The sequence below is a fragment of the Crassostrea angulata genome, chromosome 6 (assembly GCF_025612915.1).
Source record: "Crassostrea angulata isolate pt1a10 chromosome 6, ASM2561291v2, whole genome shotgun sequence".
In the NCBI taxonomy this organism is placed as follows: domain Eukaryota; kingdom Metazoa; phylum Mollusca; class Bivalvia; order Ostreida; family Ostreidae; genus Magallana; species Magallana angulata.
In genome coordinates this window covers 17,014,869-17,030,150 of record NC_069116.1, presented here as the reverse complement: position 1 = coordinate 17,030,150, position 15,282 = coordinate 17,014,869, and the positions used below count along the sequence as shown (strand labels likewise).

Here is a 15,282-nt window from a genome sequence, read left to right as displayed (position 1 = left end):
TTATGATAACAGATACATGACTTTATACCTAATTGTGTAAAAGCTGGTCAGTAGCATGAAATTTTTATGAGCCCTGCATGCACTTTTAAGTGTAGATATATGCAAAAAGATATAAATCGTCCTACTCGAATGTAAAAGGTGTAAATACCGTATATAGAAATCCCCAAGCGATTTAATTACTTCATGTGTTCATTAACAACATAACATGGAACATTAAAAACAAAAATAAGTTTATTTCTGTTTTACAGTAAACAAATAGTCTTGTAAACAAAGACTACAAACATCTCTTAAATCATCTGTATATATAAGGAGAGATTTACATTCATTTTCATTCTACAAATTTATGGTATGTACATCAAAAAGTAAAATCAGAATTTTTTCAAGTTCAATGTCACATACGGTACATTCACATCTCTTACAACATTAATTTATAAAAAAAAAGTTATTTTTTTATGACAGTTATAGCAAGTTGTTTGTTAAAAAATTAAAAGTATGTTGGTATTTCACTTTATTTCCAACAAGATGCACCCTCTAATTTTTGTAATGCATGATAATCCACCACAGAAAGAAAGAGCATAATTACAGAAACATCTATCATTTTTTTGTGGGCCACACTTTAAAATAAAATGCAAAGCATACACCTCAGTGACCCCCCACCTACTGAACGAACATCACTTCAAGATAACAACTGAAGGTACAAAGTACTTGCTTTATAAATTGGTACATGTACTACATAAAAAGTACAAATAGTTTTATTATGAAGATTCAGCAACATAATAAAAACTTGAACCTATACTCTTTTTAAAAACTGTATCAACTGAAATCTTGTAGCAATGCTTGGAATCTGTGAACAAAAAATTGAAACCAATTACATACAGAAATTGAAATAAAAATTCATGTTTACAAAATAAATTTATCATAAGTTCACAGGTAATTAACAAATACTAAGACATGTATACATGTTATCCCAATATCACTGAACAAATTTACTGTCTGAGAGTAAGTTAAGTGTATACTTAAAACAAAAGAGATAAAATCACCTCATAAAACCCAGTTCAGTAGAAGCAGACTGTGTGAAGAATAGGCCGTCTGGCTCTGGGCTCAAAATCTTGTAAAATCTCATCAATGTCATTATCCAGATCATCTGACTCAAAAAGCTATAAATGAAATGGGGGAAGAGTGAGGAATAATGTGAGTTTGTAAACAAATTATGGTAGAAGCAAGAAACTTTCACAACTAGATGTCAAGATACTAGTTTAATTTTTAAGAAAATAATTTTTTCGTAAATCCTGTGTTTTAATAAACATAATGATTGCAAATGTTTCAAACAGTAATCAAAGTACTGATGGGAGTTGATTTTATCGATTATTATTTATTTTAAAATCAACGATATGTTATTTTGCATGCATGGCAGGTAAATTCCTATAAGTATTTGAATTGCGCACATTTTTTATAATATGAATTCTCCTACAGGAATTTTGTGAAAATCCAATATCAATCATGTTGTGTAATATTCAAAGAATTATTCCATCAAACTATGTATCAGTAATCGAAATAGTTATGAAAAATTGTATAGATCCAAGCAAAATTGAACTCTAGTCTCGTTCAACCAGACTCTCAGCTGTATCCGTTAATCTCCGACAAGCAAGAGAGACTCTCTGCTTGTCGGAGATTTACGGAGACAGCCAAGCGTATGGTTGAACGAGACTATATTGAACTCTGGCGTAGGAATACATAAAATGTACGATTTCAAAAAATATCTAAATTGTACGTACCATTTAAAATCTGACTATTTACCAGGTATCTATAAATTAGTTTCCTTGAAAAACAATACTTAAAAACTCATTACATCGAATTTATTGATTAGAACAAAATGTTGTCAGCGGTGTTGATTTGTGCTTAGGTCCAAACACTGTTTCACTTTCGGTTTGCCTGAGTCACTGCATAGGAGAGTTGATTAAAATCAACTCCCAAAAATTATCAACAATAAGAATGACTTTTTGAAAATGAAGAACACATAAAGAGCACCATGAAAAGTCTTTATAAAAACATACCATGGTGGCTAAATCACTTATAAGAAAAGCTCCAATTGTGGCCTCTTCGTGATTGTCCTGAATGTCAATGTTGATGATGTGAGCAGGCTGCATGTCCTCCTTTTCTCTTGTTTCAAAGTCTACAAAAACATTCAATTTTTTTTCTTCCTGGAGTTATGTTTATGGTAAAAAAAACAGCAGATGAAACTAGCATTTTTCATTTTGAGGAAAATATATAACATCAGGTGTTGGTGATTTCAAACAGTTTTTCACAGTGGTTAAATAACTTAACCAACCGCAATCTCTGAATATTAAGGGTAATGCAGAAGAATAAATCATCATACATGTATCTATCTAAACACATGCTATTTATCTCAACTAATGCATCATGTACTCATGTTTTAGAAACGATAATTCTAGTAATCAAATTTCATACATATATTTATATATTAATAGAAAAGAGGGACATGAAACTAAGAAAATGAATAATAATTACGAAAAAATGTTTATTATAAAAGGTTTAATCATTTCTCTTATGATGATTGTACCTGTATTATGTTTTCTTACCCTCTATAACTTGATCGTAAACTCTCTCCTCACAGGTGATGATGACGTTAAACTTTTCTTTGCACGCCTGGAACCTCTCTGGCATTGGCTTGATCCTTCGATTCCTGTCCAGCATGTGTAGGATCCCATTCTGTGTGTATCTTGTGTTATTTAGGGATTCAACACTGGTTATTTTGAAATGTCTAAAGATAGTTTTGTATTTTATATTATACATGTAGTTTATGATGACCTATTGGTAAACTTTTTTATGAGTTTTCATATTAATTCAGATCAATATGTAGTAATCTGCATAAGATCATTAAAGCGTCTACTTCTAACATTAATCAGATCATGGTACATATTGGTAAAATGTTCGACCCAAGGATACAGTTCAGGATCTTTTCTCATCAAGTCTCTGTACATTTCATCATAAGTTGTGTTGAAATCATAAATATTTGGCTTGTCCAAAGTGGCTCCAGGTAACTTTACTTGACTTCCAGTTCCAAAAGACCTTACATTGTAACCCCTTTTACTGTAAAAAAACAATTCGTTGATAATTTCTAAATGTTCAATTTTAATAAGTCAATGCATTTAAGAATAAATAAACATATGCCTCTTGAGATAAACAACATCCAAGTATTCATTTTTTCCCCAGATATACAGAAATAAATATATGGAACCTTAAGAAGCTGTGAGCCTCCATACTCCTATTCTGATTACTTGAGCAGACGACTGCAACAGACAAGGTTGAACCTCCATCCGTCATGGCGCCTGACCAAAAAAAATCCAGATATATAAGAAAAATATAAATATTAATTGAGACGAAACTGGTAAGTTACAAAATACCTATGTTAAGAAAGATTATTCTCAATGAAATAAAATAGCTTCTATCTCTGAATAATTTTTAAGATGAAGAATGCTTGCTATTCATTCTTCCAAACAATTTAAGACACACTGAAACTAATTTGAAATAAAATTTATTACCACAAAAACAAAATTCAATCAGGGTAATGAATGAATAGAAAAATATGACATCTGAGCAATCAGCAGCCACAAAAATCGAGTAAATTTACAAGGAAAAGTACCATTGCTACCAAGCAATGTATTAAATTAAGTTCATGAGATTATGGTGAAAATACAATTGTTTTCATTGCCTTTGTCCTCCAAAAGTCACACTGTAAAAGATATTTAAATTATTCCATGATTCAATTTATGCAAGATATACTACATTTTTAAGGTAAAGATATTGTAAATCAAAGGTGCCTACAGATTTATGAAATGGAAGATATAAGTTCTTTCAATGATGCTTCATAACAATACCTTTGTTTGATACGGTGTACCGGGGCTTAAATTTTTGGTACAGGCAATGAAATATCATGTTTTCCACTGTCTTTCTCAAAGAAATATGAAGGAAATAAATAAAAAAACCCAGTTTTGTTCATTTTTGACAAATGAAATATACATGTATCTAGATGTCAACAGTCTTCAAAAAATGGCAATTAACAAGCTCCTCACCTTCTGTTCTAAATGATGTCATTGAATATAGGTATCGTGATTACTTTTCCCATTGATTAATATAAAACGTCAAGAAATTATTTCATCTTCTACATAATTTCTTTAAAGCCGTAAAATACAGTAAAATGATTCATCAAATTAATTATGCCGTCATAATGGTTCTAAAACCAAAAAGACACTCTGGAATCAGTTACTGGATCTTGACCTTAAGAGAATTCTGCCCAACCAAATAAAGGACTATGTGCGGTATGGTCAAATATCTGCCCCCAATTTTAACCAGTTTTTAAATATTGTCGTATAAAAATCAAATCTTTATCAATAATTGTACACTCACTTGGACACCTATCACTTTAATATTGATTTTAGTCAACATTGCTCATTCGCTATTAAATGCTTACTAAATGACAAGTATAGGCAACTAAATGACCTAATTCCTGCAAATTTGAGAACAATTGAAAATATTTTCATTTGTGCTTTATATTTTGCATTCGGAAGTATAGAGCGCAGGTCTGCTCAAGAAAAATTTTAACATATGTTTTTCTTAAGATAATTATACACTTTATACTAAAAAATGGTACTTGAGTGTGCCTGCGCTCGATGTTTTCCAGTCAAAAATCCATTGGAAAACACCCATATTTCGCTACAAAACATCAATTTATCAAAATCAGGCAATCTTCATGATGTCATTTCTACATTATGATGTCACTGAAGTGATAACCTTTTGCACCCTTATTTTCAATATGATTCCAAATATCTTTCACCTTATTTTTAAAGCACTTTATAAAACTTTAATTTTGGGGACAAAAAATGCATAAAACCGCACACACTTCTTTAATAAACAAACGAATAACTACAAAACCACAGTAAGTATAAAATAATAAGGGCAAAGCTTTCTCATGGGCCTGAAGTGCCACGGAGAGCAGACCTTTTGATAACATGAAAGAATGAATATTTTTGAGAGTACATGTACCATCAATACATAATCATGGTTCAAGATGGGTGTACTCTTTGCCATTTGGAATCCTGTCCAAAGAGATTTTTCTGATCTGATAAAAAAAACCCCACTTTTTAAATACAAAATCTTCTTGAAAATATTGTTTAACTTTAAAAGAAAGAAAATGCTATTTTTCTGCAACTGGTCTATTTAATTAATGGTAATTCACATTTGCAAAAAACCCCTGTATAGTTACCGTGGTACTATGCTACTTCTCTATTGCAGGGCAAATTACTAAACTTTGTCAAAATTTCAGTTTGTCTATAATTATGACTTATCTCACTGGTACTTGTGTATTCTTTTTTTATTTTACTTCATTGATTTGATTTAAAAGTAAACTCCCCTGGTACCATAGGACCCAAGCATATTTATTTGCTGTTACATCATATTTTATCAAGTTTATGAGCAGTATCGCAATTACCTAACCCTGAATTAGCAATTGTTCAGAGCTTTGTCACTATTAAGGAAAGTTATCAAGCTATATCAGCCTCTACTTTGAAAGACATCATAATATAGGCTACCTTAAAGCATATTGAATAATTAACAGTGATATTGTGATTGTTCTAATTGCCTCATCCTCAAAACAGAAACACTGTAAAACACATTTTTGTTAATTAAACGTCAGTCGTAAAAGAGACTATAACACAGATTTAGCTAAAAAAATTACTTCATTTTTCCCTTTTTAATGTTTAGGGTGGGTAATATGGATATTTTTAATGCCTTCTCAAGATATAAAAGTAAAAAAAATCTTACATGAAAGATACAGAGTTTATAATTCTCTGTTTTGCAAACAAAGCTCAATTCTTCTTATTGTTTTAAATACATATGTGTTTTAATGGTATAAGCTTCGATTAAATGTTGCTTTTTCTGTTGACTATATTGTTTATGAACAAATTGAAGCAGTTTTTCTGGTTTACCGCATTTCATTTTGTCAAAGAATTGTAATTCCTTACTTTACATTTGTAAACAAATATAAGACTTTGTTTACACAATAATGAATTCTTTCCTCTGTATCTATCTCATAACTTGACTTCTTACATTTAAACTTGAGTCAACTATTAAAAATGCACTAGTAAACGCTTTTAAACATGAAAAATAAAAATTTGATCTCAGATCGTGTTTATAAAATAGGAACACATTAAATTAATCTATCCATAAAGGACTTGTATTGTATCTACAGAGAAATTCTTTGCTCAAGGTTTTCTCTCATTTCAAACGTTTCGAACACAATGAAAAAAAATTAAAGGGAAAATTTGGTAGCAAAATAATACCTGCAAATTTAGCAGGGGATGAGATTCCTTCACTTCCGGTGTGGCGGATTTTTGTCAATTTATGCAGAAAACAAAAAGAGAATTTCAATAACCCGTTCGTATTCTTATTCCTTCTTTAAAAAATGCTTATTTTAGGGGGGTTGGGGGTTGAAAATTGTAATATTCACCAAAATGAGATAATGCAATGATAAAATATTTCATTTACATTTAAGAATAGAATAAAAAGTATGCTTTTTTGTGTTCATGCAAAAATGACGTCATTTTTTTCTGGTTCTATTCTGATTTAGAACCAGTTTATATTTCGATCGGAGATTGTTTACATATGCATGGCGACGGGAATTGATCGTGTAAACAACATCTTATAACAGCAATGGCCGAACTTCTTATTTATATCAAAAAGAATAGTTTCAACAATATATATTGTTTTCAGGTAAACCCTTATGATATCTCTTTATACCATGTTGTTTATGCGTTGCGTTATATACTCGTTGATTATTTTGCGAAAGACATGTTGAAGCAGGTTAAATGCACTCGTTCTATATTTGTCATAATTGCATTTTGAATTTTACGCCATAGATTTGACACAAATAGTATGAAGTCTTTTTGTTTTAGGAATCATGACAGCTCTATGCTAACAAAATGGCATCACTCTCTGCAGCACAAGTTCCCTTGTTGGATGTAAATTTTGGCTTAGGTTCAACTCAAAAATCGTATGGTGGTAAAAAAGCTCCACATGGGTTCCATTCATATACAGAGGAAGACGAACCATTGCACTTAACCAGTAACATTCCAACAAAATCATATGGAGGAAAGAGGGCGCCAACGTCAAGTTTAATTACAGTTAACTTGGATGAGGATTCTAAGTTAACTTGTGTGAAAAAATCGACATTATCAAATATAATTGTCCTGAATGAGGACGAGGAGTCATCACGCTATAAATCCTATGGATTAAAGAAAATTATTTCTACAAATAATGGTCTAGTCAGTCAAGAGAATGAAGAGGCTACCTCACAAGGAGGGAAACGTTCAAATATTCCTTTAACAGATATTAAAGAAGAAGGACAGTTAGATAGTGAGAAATTGACATTACCACAGCACGGGTCTAAGCGAGGGGCATCAGGGCCTCTAGTAACGTCCAGTGATGAAGAAGAGAGTCTACCTCCTTCCCCACGTTCTAGTGTGAATAGTAGTTCATCCGTCCAACATGCATATGAACATGATCATGACTATGAAAATGTAGCCTCTCCTAGTGGAAGCAGTACAGCCAGTGGTCCAGTATATATAAGACCCCCCGGATTTCGTCATCATGCACAAGAAATTAAAAAAGTGAAAAAGAAGAAGACTACTGAGTTTGATTTTAAGTCTGCTTTGAAAAAGAGAGCTCCAACACCTCCCAAAGTTAGACCAAAAAGAGGTGCTTTTAATTTCTATTTTTGACTCCTGAAACATAAATGAATTATTATTTTATTAATATATAAACCTATCAAGTAGTATGTATGAATTTTATAAACTTGATTCATGACTACTAAAATTTACTTACTTTAAAATGGTCTAAATATTTTGTATTGCAACAGAGTCAGTGCCGATGAGATTGCGAGCATTGCCACAGTCATTTTGGAAACAACCAAATGTTCCTAACCCTGTCTCTCCGGCTCCATTATTTCCGTCATTACCCCCACTTGGATCAAAAGACTCAAGTGAAGATATAACAGGTGAGTTTTTAGATGCAAAAATAACCATTTATTATGAATCTCTGTTATCAAGAGCAATTTTCAGCTTGCAAGTGCACAAATTAAGAACAATGACTTTTTTGCAATATTGAAAAGTAAACAAATTTAATAAATTCAGGCTTGACTGTTTTAAATACTTTTTTAATTGAAAAACTAATGTTCTGATTTGTGGTTTTGAAGAAGTCAATGAGGGAATATGAGTAAAGGAAATTAAAAAAGAAAATAAATTTTAAAAAACAGTTTTATGTGATGCAATATATAAAAAAAACTTCTATCAGAATGGCCTGTTTTGAATGGAACACATTGTAACTTGAGGTCATTTTATTGAATATTAAAAAGCTAATTCAAGACATACATCACAGAACTGAAATGTTATCCATAAGTAATGAACTCTTGTATGATTTGTTTGATAATAAATATGATTGTAGATATTACTCTGTTTTATATGAGAAGTCGATCATAACAATACCACATAGTAATGCATGTCCTGATATTCTAACTTGTCCGATTGCAGACATGAGACCCATCACTCCACCGGATGAGAAGGAGAGACACAAAAAGCAGCCCAAACAGTCTGAGAGAAAAGTTTACATCACAGGAGACACAGACTTACTCCTCAAACATCTGTTTGATAGGGCTGTTGAAGACAAAAAGAACCCACAAATAAAGAGGGGAAGGTAGGGAAGTCTTGACCATCCTTGGCAAGAGCTATTTGTAAGGAATCTGAATTAACAATTTATCAAAAATGATCACAATGCCAATCCTTATCAACAATGTATCGGTACCAGTATTATAAGAATTAAAATAAATGTACAACGATTGAAATTAACTGGTTTTGTGCAAATGCTGCAAGCTAATATGTAATTTGTACCATGGTCACAAATATGTTAAAAATTTAATATTGACTAACTCACCTTGGATAAAACATTCAAAAGTTTTGGAATGTGTGATGTGAATCAAACACTTCATTGTAGCAATTAATATGTAAAATCAGGCATTGCTAAAGATCATGATATGATTTTGTTTAGACCAAGAAAAATTGCTGTTCCAAGAGAGACAGGCACTAAGGCTCTTATATCTGGAGATGACCCTTATCTGGTGGATGCAGTCACACAGAAATTGTTCCCTCAGCTCTCCCTGGAGTCTCGGCAGGGACAGATTGGTTCCACCACCCTACAGTTGGTGACCCTAAGGGACGGGGATAAGTCTGTCACTCTTCCATCACTCAGCATAGAACAAAATTACTCTCAGATGCTGTCAGACCTGGCGATGAATATCTAATATGCCTGCCAACCAACTCCTTTTCGAACAGTATCTGCTACGTTGGCTCATGATATTCTGGTCCTGGCCATGAATATTTGATCTCATGGCTGAATGATTGATTTGAAATCAGGATTTAATTTATTTGTTATTTAATAGTTTGTTACTGACAGTAAATCCGTAACACCTATAATGGAGAAGACTAAGAATGTACATTATATGTACATGTGTATATATTGATTTATTGATGCTTATAACTAATGTGTACACAAAATTGGTAAATTTGTACGACTTTCGACTTTTCGAATACAAATTTGCCATTATTTTTGTGATAGCAGTTGGTTTATTTAATGTTGTTGAGTTTTTTTTTTAAAGTGTTGTTATTTTACATCTAATACTTATGGAAGGTGATTCCTTAATTAACATATAATGTTAAAATGGACATTTTGTACTTGAATCTGCAACACTGTTCAAAATCATTTTAAGTCACTGAGCGAAAAATTTAACTTTACATTTTTACAGTACATGACACTATAATTAATGGTTATTAATATTAAGGTGCATTTTTTGTACTTATTTGGTTCTGTCACAAGTTCATGTATACTATCAGGGTTATATTTATTTACATGTCTAATCTGTTATTTAAAGATCTAGATGAAGTCCCCATCTTCGCTAGCCAAGGGTTTATGGCTGATGAAATACTTTAAGTACACTGTAGTATATTGTAAACCCTTGGAAAGTGAAGATGAATCAACTCTGAATTGTGAAATAAACATATTAGTATGTTTGGTTAAAGTTTAGCCAAAAGTTTTATTATAAATGATTAGAGGTATTATTTTAAAAAATTCATTTGATTAAATTCAATGGATATAAAGTTTTAATGAAATAAGTTAATCGTTGGCTTTGTGTTTTTTCCCCATAATTTATTTTTCATTATTTACAGTTTATCAATTTAGTAATGGAGCTGCTTCTAAATATGAATTTTTTTTTTCACCCAAGAACAGTTCTTTTTTAAAAAATCATTATAATCCTGTAAAATGTTGTTCAGATAATGTTACTTTCAAACGGAAATTTTGAATTATTGTTAGAAAGTACATCTCATATTGAAATTGAAATGTACCTTTATTTATTCAAAATCATGCTATTTTTCTTGTCTTGTGCCACATTGATATGTTGTCATTGAATTATTTGAAATAAGTGTAAATTTATCAATTCAAACATTGTTTTGGTACACTTGTCCTGTTTTGAACATCTATGGTAACATTAAGACAATTCATTCAATTCTTATATGGCCGTCCATTTGCCCCTCTATATATTTATGTTGACTGTGATATTGTTATTGTTAAATCATGGTGACAAATGATAAATAATTTATGCATTTATTCCATACATTCAATCAGTGCTTGGTCTCGAAGCTTTACTCCCTGATAAATCCAGTCCATCCCAATTTTTGGACAGTTTGTTCATGACTATATTTCCGTCCTATATTTTTCTCACATTCCATATGCAGAAGATTAGAAAATATATGAAGTAATACTGATCTAATTTTTAAATTTTTCAGAATTATTTTATTGTATTTTATTTATTTTTTATTTTACATTAGTGATAAATTTATTGTTGATTATATGTTTGAGACACAGGAATCTATGTATTTTTGTTAAATCTTTGAGTAGATTATGGTATTAAGACAAACACTGTTCTTGGTCAGAATCAGGGGTTTCTGAATCATGCATTATAAGACTTAAACCATCTTTCAGATGTATAATTTTTACATGGCTCTTCCAATTATAATCAGATGAGATATTTGTTGAGAACAGAATTTACAGAGTGTTAAATTTACCCATTTTAGAATGTTTTGTTTATATCACTATCATATTTTAAATTAAGCTATGTCAGAAAACAAATTTTAGTCCTAAAGAATCTAGACACTGAGAGAGTAAGAAAGAGAGAGAGAGAGAGAGAGAGAGAGAGAGAGAAAGAGAATGAGAGAGAGAAAGAGAGAGAGAGAGAGTTCTTGCAGTCTTTAACATTATTATAATTTTAGATAATTCATGATATTGTTTTGGGTTTTATTTTACTGTGTGTGATTTATAGTTTAAACATTTTAAACTTGTGTGTGTGTTCTTGTTTGTCCATACACAGTGCTGTCCTACATGTGTGAAGTTTTAAAGTTTTACATGTTAATAAATACATCAAATACTGCATGCTCCATGTCTTATAAATCCTCTCCCTGAGGTGTTAGTTTTTCACAAACCTGTTGGAAACAAATGCTGGCCGTATCGATTTCAGTCCGGTCAGTTTCAGCCGCTGTAGATTTCGACCAATCGATAAATGGGGCGTGTAGATTTCAGTCTGGCTGTCTCTATAGAACCATGAATTGACTATAAGTTTCCGTAAGAAGTAAAAGGGAATCATATTTCACGGTGGCGGACCACGTGATACGCGTATGATCAATTCCACGTAAAAATGGCGACTTTGAGTTGCACCTGAGGGAGAATTTGAACGGTAAGTAACACTTTCCTGTACGTTTTTAATCATTTGACCTTCACCAAAGTGTAATAATTTCAGCAATGGATACTTTGTTATTCTCAGAAAATCGTAGTTTTGCGCGTACTGCTAGAACATTCGTGCACAATCTCCGGCTCGATCAAAATTTCACGGGATAGTATCCACGATCATAACTTGATTGACAATTTATTTCCAATTCAATCAAATTCAAGGTGTTTAATAACGTGAAAAGTACACATACTTTACCCTCTTTGGAGTGGAGATGCTCAATATATTTAGAATTTGAATGCATGATATGAAAAACACGTACAAAGTTGGTTTGTTTAATATGATCAGTAACCACGATACGAAATAGTAAAGATCAGTTCCACGATCGATTTAAAAAAAATGTAAGAATTGTGCTTGTTTACAATGGATAATAGACTTCAAGAGTAGATCTGCTTAATATCATGAAAATGGACACGTAAGAGGATTTACAGCAAAGCTAATCTTAAAAGACATAGATAAGAATATTTTGTGCCGATATTTGACTTAAAACATTAAAATAATGTGTACAACTATGTAAATCTAATTTTTATTATGAAGTAAGTGCGTTTTGTGACAGATTTGTCAGTTTGTTCTCTTATTTATGAGAGAGAGAGAGAGAGAGAGAGAGAGAGAGAGAGGTTAGGTGTGGGCAAAGCGCTGGCATGGCTATCCTAGTAAATGTCGTTTGGGACATTTCATAATAATTTATGGATGAATATTTAACGTTTATATCTATCATTTTCTATAGTAATATGTGTTTTCTTTTAAACTTAATTCACAGATGTGCAGTGCATGATGACGAAAAACATTTGCATGTGATAACTGGGAAAAGTTTGCAGTAAAAGCAAATTTGAATCGACACATGAAAAGCCATGGAGACCCCCAGTTTACATGTGAATTTGGTGGCTGTGGTCAAGAAAAAAAAAAACAGGAGCATAAGGATCATATGACAACCCATACTGGCGAAAAAATTCACAGATGCCCTTGTTGTAGATCGTTTAGGCATCAAACAAACCTATATCGACATAAAAGAATGTGCAAATCAGTCTGAATTTGACATTTTGTTTTTTTATTGGAATATAAGCTCTTCATTAAAATAAATTGATATGTTAACTTTCGTTATAACTTGCAATAAGTTTTGTTTACTACAAATTCCTAATTAAACGGGAGAAATTAATATCCGCGTAAAATCGCGATAAGCACATCTTGCAGATTTTAAAATCTGTCTTTAATTTTTGTACAAATGTAAACTATTTGGAATATGGAAAAATTCGGCATTCGCGATTTTACATACTCGTGATTTGATGCTAAACCGTAGAATCGCAGAATTAAGTACTCGCGTAAAATAAGGAAACTACAGTATTTACATACAGATTTTACCTGTTCTGTTTGAAATTTTCAATGATATTCAACAATAAAGTTTGTAGCAATTTATTTTACAATAGATGAATTTGTGCAATTTTATACATGCAACATGAAATTGCAATAATCCCATTTTGACAGTCGGTAAGATTTTTGGTTTATCACAACCTGCTTTTTCCCAGCGAGCACCCAGAGATCCCTTCTGTAACGAATTTTGCTCTCAGAACTGTTCCTTCCTTACTCTTTCCACAAACGCGTTTCCGAAGTTGTGTATCAAAATGATGATCTCTGAAATCAAAGTGAAACTATTTATAAAATTAAAAAAAAAAGAAACCTGAAATTTAATTTAAGATATGACACTATTAGACTGTTATTATACATGAGATAAAATAACAACGGTTTTTATCATTTAAAAAATATGTCGAATCTTTAAGAAAATGGTCTCAATATCAAATTGATTATCGCAATAAACTATGACTTTCAGAATCTGTGATAACTGAGATACCTACCTGAATGTAATATCTGTTGGCATTTCATGCGAATTGTTTATGCCGGGGTCTTGAATGCTTTCGATCTGATCTACAGAGTCAGTATCGTCAACCAAATTGTAGACTCTAGTCCGCTTAGTAGGATAAGAAAATTTCCTGAAAGGTATGCTAGATAAATTATTCAAAAAGATAAAACACAAGTGCGTATTGTGTCACCGAAAAATAAAATGTTAGTCTTAGGATAATCGGTATTGATATTTCAAGCTTACCTTTCTGGATCTAATCGTATCTGAACTTGCACTACTGTATTTCCGATAATTAGGCCAAACTCTTGACAAGAAACTGTTCCCTGTCCTTCCATATCATTTATGGTCAGGTCAGAGAAAAATATGTCCCCAACCATACCGCAAAAATGCTCTAACATTGAAAGTACCTCCATGACAAAAAGAATACAGCCATGTTTTTGCATCTATACTGGAAACTATAATTGCTTCCCACAACTAACATGCGTATGTCTGCCACTGCCCTTTTTAGGTCTAAGGTTAGACTTCTTTCTCATTTCGGGGTCTGAAAAAGAAAACGTTCATTTTTTTTAAATCGACCGTGGAACTGGTCTTTACTTTTTCGTATCGTGGTTACTGATCATATTAAACAAACCAACTTTGTACGTGTTTTTCATATCATGCATTCAAATTCTAAATATATTGAGCATCTCCACTCTAAAGAGGGTAAAGTAAGTGTACTTTTCACGTTATTAAACACCTTGAATTTGATTGAATTGGAAATAAATTGTCAATCAAGTTATGATCGTGGATACTATCCCGTGAAATTTTGATCGAGCCGGAGATTGTGCACGAATGTTCTAGCAGTACGCGCAAAACTACGATATTCTGAGAAAAACAAAGTAACCATTGCTGAAATTATTACACTTTGGTGAAGGTAAAATGATCAAAAACGTACAGGAAAGTGTTACTTACTGTTCAAATTCTCCCTCAAGTGCAACTCAAAATCGCCATTTTTTCGTGGAATTGATCATTCGCGTATCACGTGGTCCGCCACCGTGTATTTGGTAGATGTAAATATAAACAAATATTTACATCTACTATATTTCTGACAGGATTGAAATCGACACACACTGTTTATCGATATGGTCGAAACCTACAGCGAACTAAGAAAAATAACGGACTGCACGAAATAATCATGATGTATCAGACTCAAAGTCTCACAGGAGACGATTTGGCTAGCTGTTTCTTTTAGCAAACGTACTTACGTACGTTAACAGTGATTTAGTGAATTTTACTTACTTTTGATAAACTATTTATTCATTAGTTATAAGAAAGATGTAAATACAAACAATAAAATGCTTTCTTTGATGATTTATGCGGGTTAATTATGAAGGTAGCGAACATTGTAGAAAATATTAACATTGTTTTTTCTGCAATGTCGCCACCTTCATATCCCGCATGAATCGCCAAAGACAGCATTTTATCGTTTTGAATAAACATCAATAGGGTGATTTCACCATGCATCGGACACCTTTGGATTTTT

The 15,282-nt window shown here is 31.9% G+C and overlaps 3 protein-coding genes across 3 annotated transcripts; 1 reads left to right on the top strand and 2 right to left on the bottom strand.

Annotated features, from left to right (window-relative positions):
• Positions 1 to 213: 213 nt before the first annotated feature.
• On the bottom strand, positions 214 to 6,428 carry LOC128190477 (RNA polymerase II subunit A C-terminal domain phosphatase SSU72-like). Its single transcript, XM_052862551.1, has 7 exons — positions 6,360 to 6,428; positions 3,260 to 3,350; positions 2,968 to 3,111; positions 2,601 to 2,740; positions 2,055 to 2,173; positions 1,041 to 1,157; positions 214 to 844 (listed from the first exon to the last, which is right to left on the bottom strand). Exons 2-6 carry the CDS (start codon positions 3,343 to 3,345, stop codon positions 1,056 to 1,058), a joined length of 591 nt encoding a protein of 196 aa, XP_052718511.1. The 5' UTR covers positions 3,346 to 3,350; positions 6,360 to 6,428; the 3' UTR covers positions 214 to 844; positions 1,041 to 1,055.
• Positions 6,429 to 6,632: 204 nt separating this feature from the next.
• LOC128190476 (uncharacterized) lies at positions 6,633 to 11,551 on the top strand. Its single transcript, XM_052862550.1, has 5 exons — positions 6,633 to 6,789; positions 6,972 to 7,773; positions 7,934 to 8,071; positions 8,604 to 8,766; positions 9,118 to 11,551. The coding sequence occupies exons 2-5, from the start codon at positions 6,999 to 7,001 to the stop codon at positions 9,368 to 9,370; spliced, it is 1,329 nt and encodes a 442-aa protein (XP_052718510.1). The 5' UTR covers positions 6,633 to 6,789; positions 6,972 to 6,998; the 3' UTR covers positions 9,371 to 11,551.
• Positions 11,552 to 13,281: 1,730 nt separating this feature from the next.
• On the bottom strand, positions 13,282 to 14,405 carry LOC128189988 (uncharacterized). The gene is made up of 3 exons (XM_052861833.1): positions 14,004 to 14,405; positions 13,756 to 13,890; positions 13,282 to 13,534 (listed from the first exon to the last, which is right to left on the bottom strand). Exons 1-3 carry the CDS (start codon positions 14,201 to 14,203, stop codon positions 13,408 to 13,410), a joined length of 462 nt encoding a protein of 153 aa, XP_052717793.1. The 5' UTR covers positions 14,204 to 14,405; the 3' UTR covers positions 13,282 to 13,407.
• Between the last annotated feature and the right edge of the window lie 877 nt (positions 14,406 to 15,282).